Genomic DNA, 13,675 nt, shown 5'->3' on the forward strand with positions numbered 1-13,675 from the left:
AGAGAAACACCTTGTTACATGGATTGTGGATTGTTGGCTAAAACATAGAATTATGAATGAATTAAGCGAATTGGGTGTTATAAAAACTAAAAAGGTATTTTTTTTTCTGGAGCCTAAAACTAAAAAAAGAGAGGAAGACCTTATTATGTGGATTGTGAGTTGTAAGCTAAAACATAAAATTATGAATGGACTAAGTTAATTGTGGGTTATAAAAATCAAAATGTAAATTTTATAGGACTATTAAATTTATTAAACGTATCAAAAAAATTTTAAAAAATAATCATTGGGGACCGACTTAATAGATTTAAATTATTTTGGAGGAAATACGGATATATTAGGTGGCCCGGGCCCCACGGCCCCCCAAAAGAGAACCGCCATTGAAACACCCCTAAATATAATTTTTAAAAAAATGTATGATAATTGATAAAAGTATCAATATTTCATCAATTGCACATCCACTAGTCCAAGTTAGAACTTATCAATTTAATACATATCAATATCATGTCGTTTCTAACATTATTTTTGAAGGTAAAAAAATATATATTAATTGTCAAATATGTACATTATATACCGATATTTATTGTTGGACATTCCCAACAGCAAAGATAAATCCATCCCAATTTACACAAAAACAATACCACAAAAGACCATGTATCAACAAAAAACAATACAGCCATATTGCACTAGAATAAGACCAAGAAGGCCCATTTTTCATGCCTCTCTATTCTTATTGGCATATGAAAATGTTGTTTCTAACATAGTTACATATAAAAGTAGCAATAAAGATCCAATAACTGAAACTTGTATATTTAGGTTTGTATTTAGATTTTTTGTTATGCAATTGAGAATCAACAAAAGAGGGCATCATTGTAAATTGTAAATGTTATATATAGTTTCAAAGGGTTTTAATTATTATTTTTGATTAAATTTAACTTTTTGGACATTTTTGATATTTTTCAAAGTTAATGATGGCATTTATAATAATTAGAATTTTAGTTGGGCATATATGATATTTTAAAATTTAAAAATGACATATATGAAATTTACCCATTTATCATTGTTTGTTACAAAAATATTTCAAATGTCACTCATTGTTTAGTTTATGTTTTCTTTACTATTACAAATTATGGTCTGAAACCGTATTACACGGGTTTCTGTCGCATTTTTTCTCTATATTGGTGAGCTTGAGGTTAAAGTCGGCATGTTTTTCCTTTTACTATCTCTGTTAGATAGTCATAGCCACCTCCCTAATTTTGAATTAATTAATCTACATGTATTTCCAGAGCAAACTTCTGCAGAGAAAAGATGTTCCCCGAAATGTAAATCCAAATTTAAGATCTTGTTGAGGATTATACATTGCAGGAAACAGTTGCAATACATGTTGAACATGGTCCTTTTTGGATTATACTTAAGGTTTAAGTTTTACTTCTCAAATTTTGGCTTAAGCTATACGTTTACAGATAAGCGGGTGTATTTGGAATTTTTGGATTATGAAATATTGATTTAGGAGATATCATAACTAGACTTTTGTACGGATCAATTATGTATACCATCTGAAAGGCATTTGCTGATCACATCAGCCATCTTACTAGCATTCATGGTCAAGGTGACATACTATAATAGATTGGTTTGTACGCAAACATCACACCCAGTGAGGCAGTGACCCCGATAACTTTACCAGATTAGTAACTGACTTGCTTTAGAAAGAAACCAAGAAATGAAGAAAGCTCATTTCATTGTAATCAAGAATCAATACTCATGATTCTGAATTGTATGCCTTCACAAATGCATCTTTGTATTGCATACAGTCCGGTAGTTGCTAGTTACAACATTATGCAATACAATAAATACATATCTATACGTATTACGAATTCTAATGCTTAAACGTGCGATGGGCTCACACTTTGACACCGGCTGCAGCTTGCTTGATTTGGTCGATTGTAAAAACACCAAAGCAATCATCATCTTTTACTGCATTTATTGCAGCTAGTGCAACGTCATCCACGCTAACAGGAGGAGCCAAAACTAGATCAGATGCAGGTAGAGAATTCAGGGGTTTGGTGAAGCTTGATGTGGCATTGAGAAGTCTTTCCACAGGTTCGCCTATCAAATCCAACGGGATCTCAATATCACCAAACTTTCTTTTCCCGTATATAAACCCAGGTCTTAGTACAACACCTGCATAAGTTAATGGAAAACCCCTAAAATATTGTTTTGTTTTTTTAGCTTTCAAGATTTTCAAGCCTTGGTACACACAGGATACAAGCCAAAAAAATATAATAATGAAAAAGGTGAAAAGATTGCTTATGAAGTGTACCAGAACCCGGGTATTTGGAGAGAACCTCGGATTCGGCCTTTCGCTTTCCAGTGAAGTATCCAGACGTAAGTAAGAAAGATGGTATATTATAGTCATGCACCGAGATCAAGACAAACTTGGGAATTCCTGCAAGAAAAAAAGGACTGGTTAAACTAACGGTATGCTGATATCAATTTTGCAAGGAATAATTGGCATATAAAATCATGTCACTGATACAAACTTATGCCCTCGTAACTCTAAAGTCAGGTGGCTACTTCCACCCATTTAGGTATAAATGCGTCTGTCTGAGTGATTTTTTATAACTCTAAAGGTCAAACTAAAAGATTTAACTAAAAATGAAATGCAAAAAATTTGTTGAAACAAAACAGGTCGAAACTCAAAAGGTAATACAAAATCAATTCAAATAAAGATAAAGTTTTGGCAATGCCCTATTTAACCCATATAATATTTAAAAATCTGAAGAAGAAAAAAGGGATAACAAAGTGTTTTGCAGTCTGACTGCATACTATAGTGTTCTGAATTGAAGCTGGAGATCAATCTTAAACTGTGTAAACATGATAATCAAAATGAAACTTTGGGTATTTCTGTTTCAGATTCGTTGATAGCCTATCTGTGCGAGTTTTAGCATCACAAGGAACTTGCTTACCAAGATTCAAGGAAACCATATGACATTATGTGGGTGGGTGAAGTCATGAACGGCAGTTTTTCCCAGATGTGCAAAAACAAAAATTATAGATACAATAGCCATTAACAATGTGTGACCATATAGTTGTGTAGCTTAGTGATACCAAGAATCGGTTACTCACCATATTCTTTGGCAGCGGTTACCGCAACGACATTCGCCTCACCATTAATTCGTTGCATCTGTTCCTCGCTACCAAAACCTCCGAGTGTTGAAATCACTGCGGTAGCGCCGGGAAGTACTTCATCCCAATTAACATAGAAAACATCTCCTGGAAGTTGAACATATAGTGGTGAACAAACTACAAAGAACCAGAAAAACACAGACTGGAGGGAGGGAGGAACCAAGGTGTATTACTGAGGGGGTAACTTGGGTATCTACTTTATAGTTGGACTTCTATTAAACTATGTATTAAGTCAAACAGACAGATGATCACAACTATTCAATAATCTTAATTTATCACAGCAATCTTCAGTTCAAGTAAAATTTAGACCCATTTAATGTATGGATTCATCCCTTCCTCTGTGTTTTAAGCTATGATACAAATCATATGATCACTTGTAGAAAGTAGCTATAACTATTAACATACCAGTGATCCAAGTCACTTGATCTTCCCATGAGTCCAAGCTATTTGGCCGTCCTGACCTGAAAGTCGTTATCAAACAAGATTAATACCATAAATAATGAACTTCGATGACACACTTTAGCAACTCAATTATCAGATTCCTACTGCTGTACTTTAAGATCACTATTTCAGTATTTTAACACGATTTTCATATTATTATGCTATCCGAATTACACTAATAAACGATATAAAAAAAACACCATTTGAGGTTTACAATTATCCAAATGCTTGGGACTTCCTAATGATAGCATTAGTGCATTACTGTCAAATGCTTGGGACGTCTTAAAGTCTGGACTTACCACATTTAGTATTTCTGTCAGGTTGGTTAATGGGTCTAAATAAGCTCAGGCGCTCAGCCGCGCAGGTCAAATGAGTAAGTTCCTTTTAGTCATCAAGTCGGGTTGACATGGCAACACATCTTTTGTCTGTCTTCTCTATATTCATAAATAACTAAGATATTCGATATGATTATAAAACTATTATTGACAAAATGATTTAATTGTAATGAATTAAACGGTTTAACATGTACACTTTTTGGATAGATTCACATATTTTACTCATTTGACCCATATTGACCCAGTTTTAGAGAATACAGGTTGAAATTGCCTCTTCTAGATATTACTCACTGACTAATCTGGATATGAACAGGTGATAACAATTTGCACCCGGTTGAGGGTTTTGAGTTCTGACTGAATATAAAATTTTCTTACAGAGAAGGAAGAACATGATTTTCGAATCGGATAAGAAGTAAAAAAAAAGCAACTTAAGTTGGTATAGAGAAGAAATAAGTTTTGACATGTACCATGGCATATATATAACTGGAAACAAGATAAAGCTATATTTTATTAGTATTTAAGAGTAGAAGGGGACATCCCTGGGTATAATATTTACATACGAAAAGTCGAAAACAAGATATATCTACAGAAAAGAAAATTTCAACGGGTAAGACATGTAAATCTATATCCATAAATCAGTCAACTTGGGTTATTTCACTTCTGACGGATAAGATACTGACACGTTATTTGGGCAGCCTATTTTACTAACTTCCTACTTAATAACAGCTTTTTATATTCATCTATAAAGTTCAAATATGACAAAGGTGTTGTCATACCAATCCAACCCACTCAATTTTGACCTGCGCTAAGAAGTTACCGATCAAATCTGCCACTAATTTTGACCTGTTACCTATCCTGCCCATCCGGCCTTGTCTAAGTAACTTTAGCTGATGTTAGTATAAAAATTAATTCACCTGCTTAGGCTTATGACTTCAATACCCCTTGATGCTGCAGCCTTGCATATAGCTGACCCAACGAAACCACTGCCTCCCAGCACTACAAGCTGATAAGAAAAAAGGAACGTATTATGGTCTACAAACAGACTGCTTAATTTGCATTTAAGGATTTCTCGAAATGGATATATAACAAAATTAATCACGTGTGCGAATTCAGACCCTCTCAGTCTTAATATTTGCTTCAACATCTATAGTGAAGGAGTTGTCCTTTATGCCTGCATCAGCATAGCTGCATTTGACACCAAACCTTGAAAATCTGCAGGAAAATCAAGCCTTGGTCAATGCAGAAAATACAAATTCGTTACTAAAGAATAACTATATTAGTTTCATCAAAAGTTGGTCAATATGGATTTCTGGTTTTAACAATGTGCTCATCGTGGTAATATGCTTTATTATTAAAAACATTTAACGTTTTGGTTTCCTTAACAACAGTATTATTACCATCAATTCCGTCCAAATTTTGACAGACCATTGACTGGAAACAAAATTGGTGTGAGGCAACTAACATAATGTTTTCTAACTCATACGTTCCTCACATTTTTAACATGCAACTGTTTGTTATTCCTGCCAAGAAATACATGAGAGACACGTAACAGTTAAAAACACCATTTACATGCCATATCATCAGAAGACACACATATCATGCCTGATGTGCCAGTCATGAATTATGTCAAATTGTAAACAAACAACGAGGGTGATGTTAGTTTTTTACCTTATCAAGAAAACCAAATCAAAATAAACAGCTGGTCTTACAAATAGATGGTAACTTTAATTTTCTATGCATTTTCGCAAGAACAATGCTTGAAAGAGTCATTCATTCAATTTACATCATCTTTAACCACAATAATGATTTCTAATTCTTAATATGCCTACTAAATATATATATATATGTATGTATATATATATATATATGTATGTATGTATATATATATATATTGATGTTAGTTCAATCTACAACCAAACTCCTTTGTCTTAAGTAAAATGCCACTCGGTGGTTCACCAAGAGAAAAATGATGCCAAATTTCAGGTTCCAGTGAATAACCTCAACACTCGTTTATTCGATCTAAACCGTGTATGAACTTTTACACACAAAAAAAATAACCCAACTAAAAGAAATCTATAATAATATTGCATTACACCCGATGATACCTATAGTTGGTATTTAATAACTAACAAGAAACATTATAAACTCTTGGCCAAATTTCTCTTACACAAATAGACTCAGAATCAACAAAATCACAATGATAATAAGGACCATTAAAAATCTACACAGATTTTCAACATAACATCAAGATTTATGCTAGTTACGCCATATTTAAGCTGGATTGCAATAAATTAACATAAACTTGAAAAGATTGATCCCAAACAGATGCCCGTAAAAAGAATGAAAAAGAAAAAAAAAACATTGAGTACAACCTTTGAAAAAGCATCATAAATTTAGGAAACATCATTGAAATGCATATTCATTTATCAAGAAGCAGAAAATGATACCAACATTTTCAAGTTAAATAACCTCAATGCCAAAAGAAGACCTATTGTAGATTTTACAAATTAAAGGGAACTTTATTAAAATTTCATCAAATACATTTGATAAACTGATGGAAACTTGCCCAGTTACCCCCAATTAACGTTAAATTAAGTAAACCCAAAACAATAAAGTACACAAAATCCTTAAAAAGTTGGTAACTTAAATTAACTCTGTTAGAAAGGCCCTAGAAAACCAACCCAGTATGTTTTTTTACATAAAGCATCAAACTTTAGCTAAGTTAAGCCAAGTTACAAGTAAATTGAGAGGAATTTAACACAAAAACATACACACTATTCTTAGAGATGTAAGTCATTTAACTATTAAAAACAAAAAATAAAAATAAAAAAATAAGAACTGAAAAACATAATCAAGAAAAATAACCCGGAATTTTTTTTACATAAAGGTTGAAACTTTAGTTGAACAAAGCCAAATTAAATGTGAATTTGAATGATTTTAACATAAAACAAACATACCCAGAAAGGGGGTAGTAAGAAACTGACCTATTGGGGTTTGAGAAATGAAAATAAGGGATAGCAGAAGAAGGAGATAAACATGTCTTTGAAGTTGAAGAAGGTTGTGCAGAAATGGCAGCAGCTACAAATGATAGAGATGAACAAGACATTTTCTCTGTTTGTGACTAAACCACTCCTCTCCAAGGTTGTGGTGTGGTGAGTTTTAGTTGAGTTGGTGAAGTACGTAATTCAGGATCGTTTTTAAATAGTAAAGTTTAAATATATTCAATGTAAAGAAAAAAAAAGTTTCTCAAAAGTGAGATTACACCCTTTGACTTTTTTTGGGAAAAGAAAAAGTGTTTCAACAATCCAATCCAATTAGCAAGTTCAGTAGTTTATATTTGAACTCCAAGATACTCGTACGATGTAGCGGTGATAATGATACGGGTATAAACCGACAACTTTCAATGTTGATAATTCAAAATATAAATATGACATGGCCATCAATGGGAACTGCTACAAACATAATGACTAAATCAATCAAAGTGATTATATACGTCAAAAATGAAAGGCATTATAGCTTATGAATTATTAGATATTTGTAAGAATTTAAATCAACTATGGTCTTATATTTCAAATTTCTTACAGAGGAAATACATCGGGTTAATCGAGAGATTATTCGCACAAAACATGTAATTCAATTGATGCATGATTCTATTTATAGACATCCAAATAATAGACATGTTGATATAGATCATTTATTCATGATTAAACTTCATTTTATTAATTTAAATGAAGAAATGAGACGTTTGTCTCTACAAGTCTTTTAAAGACCCATTCCGTAGTAGTGATGGCGGTGACGGGTGGTGGTGAAGTGTGGCGGTAGTGGCGGTGGTGGAGGTGATAGTGGTGATGGTCGTGACGATGGCAGTAACGAATGTTATAGATGTAGATAGATAATTAGACTAGGGTAACCGTATTTTTGTGTGAGTTGAAATTGTTAGGGATATTTTGGGTACATTCAATAGATGAATGAGAAATGAACTTGTGGGGGATCTTAATTAAGTAAAGAGGGGGTTAGGTTTGTTTTATAAGGTACTAGATGGGTACCCTCGTGTTGCAGCGGAAAAAAATCGATAACGTTCGAAGTGTTGTGACGACATTCGAGGTGGGATGTGAGGGCGGGGACAAATTATGAGTTATAGTTTTTGCTATATGTTTTATGTGTAAGGGAGAAATATGGTCTGAAATATTTGTGAGGGTATTTTAGTTATAGTATACAAAATGAAAATATGAATGTATTAAGATGGAAGGTAAATTAGATAAATTCTTAAAAGTTTAAGGAGGGGAGGTAAGTTTTTTTATAAAAGGAGTATAGATTACAGAATTGTTTTACCGATATTTTGATTCCAAACAAACAACACCCTCATGTCAAAACAAAAACACATTTTTGTTACACCGAAACATATCAAATGAGGAAATAATAAACACCGTAACAAATTTTAAATTCACAAGTTATGATGACCCATTAGAGTATCATCAACCATGTAAAGAAAGTAAATAACCCATCAAAGGCTCATTCCAACTAAAATTCAATCGCACTTTTAATATAATGGTCACCTCTTGCCAAGTTGCCCTATAGTTTTACAAGGTTTAAATTTGTTAACAAGTTAAGTAGGTTCATTGAATATGATAACCACCTTAAGCATTCCCAAAATGTTTCATTAATATTGTGAAAGAAAAGTAGAAAACTTGCTCAAATCCTCAATTGTTTTTATGTATTTTTTTTGTTCTTAAACAATATTATAAGAACTTGTTGATTGTCAGCAGGGCTGGATGCACACTATTAAGAGCCGGGGTACTGCCCCCAATAGTCTTGATATTTTTAATATAAATGTTGTGAGATTTTAAGATGAACATGACCCAATCATTAATGATGCCCCCAACTTAAATTTTTAGTGCCCTCTTTAAAACAATAAAATACTTATAAAGGCAATGTAATAAATTACATGACTTTGTTGATGTGGACCTCTTGAAATTTTTTGCTGTTCTTTTCATATCTAAACTAATCAAACAAACTATATGTATAGTTGTGTACTGTAATTTAGCACGCTGAACTGTTTAAATTTATGAGTTTCAATGCCTTAAATTCAATAGTTACTATATATTTATTGTTTACTCTATTATCAAATGACAAAAGTTATTATAGATGTCTTATGTAAGTCTTAATTAGTAATTACTATATCATTTTGAAAAGCATTGTAAAAGATTATCATATTTGACAAACATACGTACGCTAGTTACAACTTTATCTGTATATTATGAGTATTCATTTCATGAGTTCATCAATTTATCTTTTGTAGTTCAAATAGGAGAAGATTATAAAATATGTATATGCAAAAATGTTAATCTAAATGAAATGCGCTTACCATAATTTACAATAATAAAAAGGTATTAGATTAGGACAAGATACGTACCTATAAAAACTAATAAAAACATCATTATATGTAATTTATATTAAACTTATCATTCGAAGTTATGTGTACATTAAACCTCTAGCTTAACATGGTACTTTCAAACCGTTAATTTCTTTCGGGCACCAAAAATCATCACCTGCCTACCCGTAACTCATGGTATTCGATCGTGTTACCACTTTAGTCATCGTGCCTCCCATATTTAAAAATCTTTGCCTCTGATTGTCAGGATACCGCGATACTAAACATTTTGATGTAAGTATTTAACCTTGACAATGCCAAATCACTTTCATGTCTAAACCCTATCGAACAAATTTTATACGTTGTGTCATGTGTGGTAAATGTAATGCATAATAAATTAGTCAATGTTCAAATGCAGAAACCAAAAGTTTAATAGCTTGTGTATACGGCTGTTGAAAGGCCGTTAATTAGTTCATAAGCTTAAAAGAGTCCATACAAAATACATATTAATAATTTCGTGTACCTTAGTGTTTGCACATAAATGACTTGTGAGCGGTTTTTGTGAAAGATGAAGTTGGATGAACTACAATGTAAATAAGCAAATACTAAAATAGAATGTAGTAGTTTATGTCTATCCCCGATATTTTTTTATTAATATTTGAATATGTACACATGTATGTTAAATCTATGAATATGAATTATTACGTAACATAATAATATTATCTTACCAGGTACTCTATATAAAAAAGATATATGTGTCTTAACATTAAATAATTGATTACTTATGGTATTATTATAAAAAAAAAGTGTGATAAAAAAGGCTATGAAAACACAAATGGAGAATCGACACAAATCGATCATTGTTATTAGTTACCTTCGACTTCGAGAACATATGTAGTTTTCTCTTATTTATGTGTGACTCAAAGACATTGAAAATGGGATACATATATCTAGAGGTGCTACCACATATAAATTACATAAAAGGCAAATTTTAAAAATTAATGAAAAATAATTTTGAAAAGAAATATTAAAAATTTATAAAAAAAAATGTAAAAATCCACGAAAAATATATTTAAATGTATATGACAAAATTTAAATTTTGAAGGAGACATTAGCCCCTTTCCCTCCAATGTGATACATGTTTAAGGGTAAAGTTACACGTAATTATTGGAGGTTAATCTTATTAGAAAATGATTGTAAGGTTTTTTAGACTTGTTGGCGGTTCCCAATTGTTGCTTCACGCCACCAATTGTATGTGTGAGGTGTTTGTGTGAATTTGTCATTGGGTTCCAAGGTCACCAACGAGGGGTATTTATAATGCCTCAAGGAGGGATCTAGAATTTGGTCCCCTTAGGGTGACGTTGGCTTGACAGGAGGTTGTTATTCGGTGTGGACTGTAGCGTAACAAACATTGTCTCAATGTCGAGTTTAACAAGATTATCTGATGATGGTCCTGATTCATACGTCAATTGGAGTACAACGTATTTTGGATTAATTCGTGGGAAGCTCTGGTTTTGAAGGAGGGTGCGAATGGAGTCTTAACCCCTTGTTATAATATCTATACTACTATATAAAAATTATACCCCTTGTTAAAAGTTTACATTTTTTGGACACACGAAATTACCATTTTACTCTTAATGAATTAACTAATGTATAAAATACCCTTAATATATTACACTATTAGTCCTTATTCTTTTAAAACATCTCAATCAACTTTATACATCAATTATTTTTACATTAATTATTTACACCACTTGTGTCGCTTTTACCACCAAAAGTCGTCCCCACCACCACACCGTCGCCGCCCCGAACACCGCAGCATAACGCGGGTACTGTGCTAGTAGATATAGATATAGATAAATTGTCTATATCAAAACCTTTCTCATAAACATAAAGGATAGTATTAGGATTTAGGATCCATAACTCGTGGTTCGTGAGAAGTTTCTTGTTTAGCTATCGAGTATAAACATTAATAAAAAAAAAAATGGGACCTTGGCGTTACTAGCACGATTTGTAGCTGTTAAAATTAAGGTTTTTTTTAGAACAAAAGTCGTAAAAATAAGTAAACGCCCAGAGAAACAGATCAGGCAAGGCCGGCCTCAGATCACATAATACAAGTCTGTGTGTGTATTTTGTGAGCCAAAAATAACATAAAAGAGAATGGGGAAATCGGCGACAACAAAAGATGACGCGCAAGCTCTTTTTCAATCTCTCCGATCTGCTTATTCTGCTACTCCTACTAATCTCAAGGTAAGTTTCTCCCTTTCACCCACCTATCCTCCTTTTTTATTTTTAATTGTTAATTTTTTGTAGCCCTAATAAATTGTATGAAAACTAATGATTGTGTTATATATATCTTTCAGATCATAGATCTGTATGTCGTTTTCGCTGTATCCACTGCTCTAATTCAGGTATTTAATTTTTTCCTTTTATTTTCACCTTAATTATTTTATATTTATGATTTATACTGTAAAATGTATGTATCTATATAACTATGTATGTATGTTTTAATAATATCTAAATCTAAACTAACTGATATTCTACACATTATTATTTATAATTATTTTGTATTGTTACAATAGTCTCATCATGATTATCTCTGTGGAAATTAGTCAAAGTATATTAGGGGATAGCTATTGTAATGTAATTTTTATGAGTAAGATTTTTAGTCATTTCCGTATTCAGACGTTATTCAAATATTTGGCATTTTCTTCTACTTGTTGGTCGATAAACTTAAGCTGAAAAAAAGGGACATCATATTGGCATTTTGAATATATGATGAGCGCGATTCACCTCACTTGATAAGAATGGAACCTGCATAACAAATCTAACACAATTTAGTTCAAAGTCAGTTGGAGATACGAAGTTATTAGTATCTGACTGTCTCCTAAGCTCTGCGATTATCGTATTACTAGTGTGTGATACTTGCTTACTTGATACTTGTAGAAGTTCATTGACATTTTTGTAGTAGAAAACAAGAGTAAACGTGGAAAACATTGTCTCCCCACCTTTTATCTTTACTATTTTTCTTATAAGAAGAAAGGTAGAAAGCTCAAGACACAGTTTGTTTATGTTGTGTTTATTACCAGGTGGTTTACATGGCAATAGTAGGGTCGTTTCCATTCAACTCTTTTCTCTCGGGTGTGCTTTCATGTGTTGGAACAGCCGTCCTAGCTGGTAAGCTTTATTATATATTCATTCGTCATATCTGGACGTATGCTCATTTCAGTTTAAAAGTTATTGCTTCGCGGCTAATCTTTTCTTATCGTTTTGAGTGCAGTTTGTCTTCGTATTCAAGTCAACAAAGAAAACAAGGAATTCAAGGTATGAAGTTGGTTCTTGCCAAAAACTGAGTGTGGAACTACACCATTATGTTAATTAAGGTGGCAAAATGACCTGGTAGGAGAGGTTGGGTAATGGGTCATACGGGGTCTTGTCAAAACATGTACTTTTGTATTGTGGGTTCGGGTTTTTATCACATAAAAGCTTTCCGTGCTTTTTATTCTTTATTGTGTGGATAGTTGATGTTTTAAATATGATCAGGCCGACCATATTCTTGTAACGATGATCTAGTCTATTAAATAGGACGATTCAAGAGGCTGATGCATTCTGAATTCACATTTGGGTGACCATTGACCTGTTTAATATGTAACCTGTTCTCTTATTTATCCCATTATACCCATTGGAAGTATAATCCACCTTTTACTCATCAATGGGTCGAAATTTCCTCTTCTTTGTAAATTGCGTAATGTATGCGTGTACAAAATTCAACTTCTGACTCATTACACATGATGTTAATGCGTTACATTTGTGCAGGATTTACCTCCCGAGCGTGCTTTTGCAGATTTTGTTCTCTGCAATTTGGTACTGCATTTGGTGATTATGAATTTCCTTGGATAACTCACTATTCAGATATGTTCAGTAAGATGAGAGCAAGTTATAGTCGATTTTCTTGGTTTCACTTTGTGTTATTGTTGAGTCCTGAAATCTGTATTGGCAATAGGATTATTATTTTGAACCTCTTTAAACTTTAGAACGACCGAAACAGCTAGCAATCTATTATAGATTTTCGATATTGAAACAGGTTTGCAGTTTTTTTGAGGTGTCTTTGTAGAGTCTTTCTTAAAGGCTCTTCGTCTCCCACTTTCTGGGTTGGTAGGTATATAGATCATCCTCACAAACAGTAGTTCAATAAGAACCATTGGTCCAATTACAACGCACAAAATATTCCAGTCATAACAATAATTGGTATTTGTACTGTAACTTTTGACATCCGGTTTTTGAGTTTGAATTTTAATGGCTCTTTCATTAAACAATTATAAACCTCATTACATACACCAATTGC

The 13,675-nt window shown here is 32.6% G+C and overlaps 2 protein-coding genes across 2 annotated transcripts; one reads left to right on the forward strand and one right to left on the reverse strand.

Annotated features, from left to right (window-relative positions):
* Positions 1 to 1,718: 1,718 nt before the first annotated feature.
* On the reverse strand, positions 1,719 to 7,140 carry LOC122600041 (uncharacterized protein At1g32220, chloroplastic). The gene is made up of 7 exons (XM_043772686.1): positions 6,944 to 7,140; positions 5,075 to 5,171; positions 4,874 to 4,962; positions 3,589 to 3,644; positions 3,124 to 3,270; positions 2,318 to 2,443; positions 1,719 to 2,178 (listed from the first exon to the last, which is right to left on the reverse strand). The coding sequence occupies exons 1-7, from the start codon at positions 7,063 to 7,065 to the stop codon at positions 1,898 to 1,900; spliced, it is 918 nt and encodes a 305-aa protein (XP_043628621.1). The 5' UTR covers positions 7,066 to 7,140; the 3' UTR covers positions 1,719 to 1,897.
* A 4,201-nt stretch (positions 7,141 to 11,341) lies between these two features.
* LOC122600047 (dolichyl-diphosphooligosaccharide--protein glycosyltransferase subunit DAD1) lies at positions 11,342 to 13,411 on the forward strand. The gene is made up of 5 exons (XM_043772694.1): positions 11,342 to 11,580; positions 11,694 to 11,741; positions 12,420 to 12,507; positions 12,611 to 12,654; positions 13,147 to 13,411. The coding sequence occupies exons 1-5, from the start codon at positions 11,491 to 11,493 to the stop codon at positions 13,228 to 13,230; spliced, it is 354 nt and encodes a 117-aa protein (XP_043628629.1). The 5' UTR covers positions 11,342 to 11,490; the 3' UTR covers positions 13,231 to 13,411.
* The last annotated feature ends 264 nt before the right edge of the window (positions 13,412 to 13,675 follow it).

Source organism: Erigeron canadensis, chromosome 5 (assembly GCF_010389155.1).
Source record: "Erigeron canadensis isolate Cc75 chromosome 5, C_canadensis_v1, whole genome shotgun sequence".
Lineage (NCBI taxonomy): Eukaryota > Viridiplantae > Streptophyta > Magnoliopsida > Asterales > Asteraceae > Erigeron > Erigeron canadensis.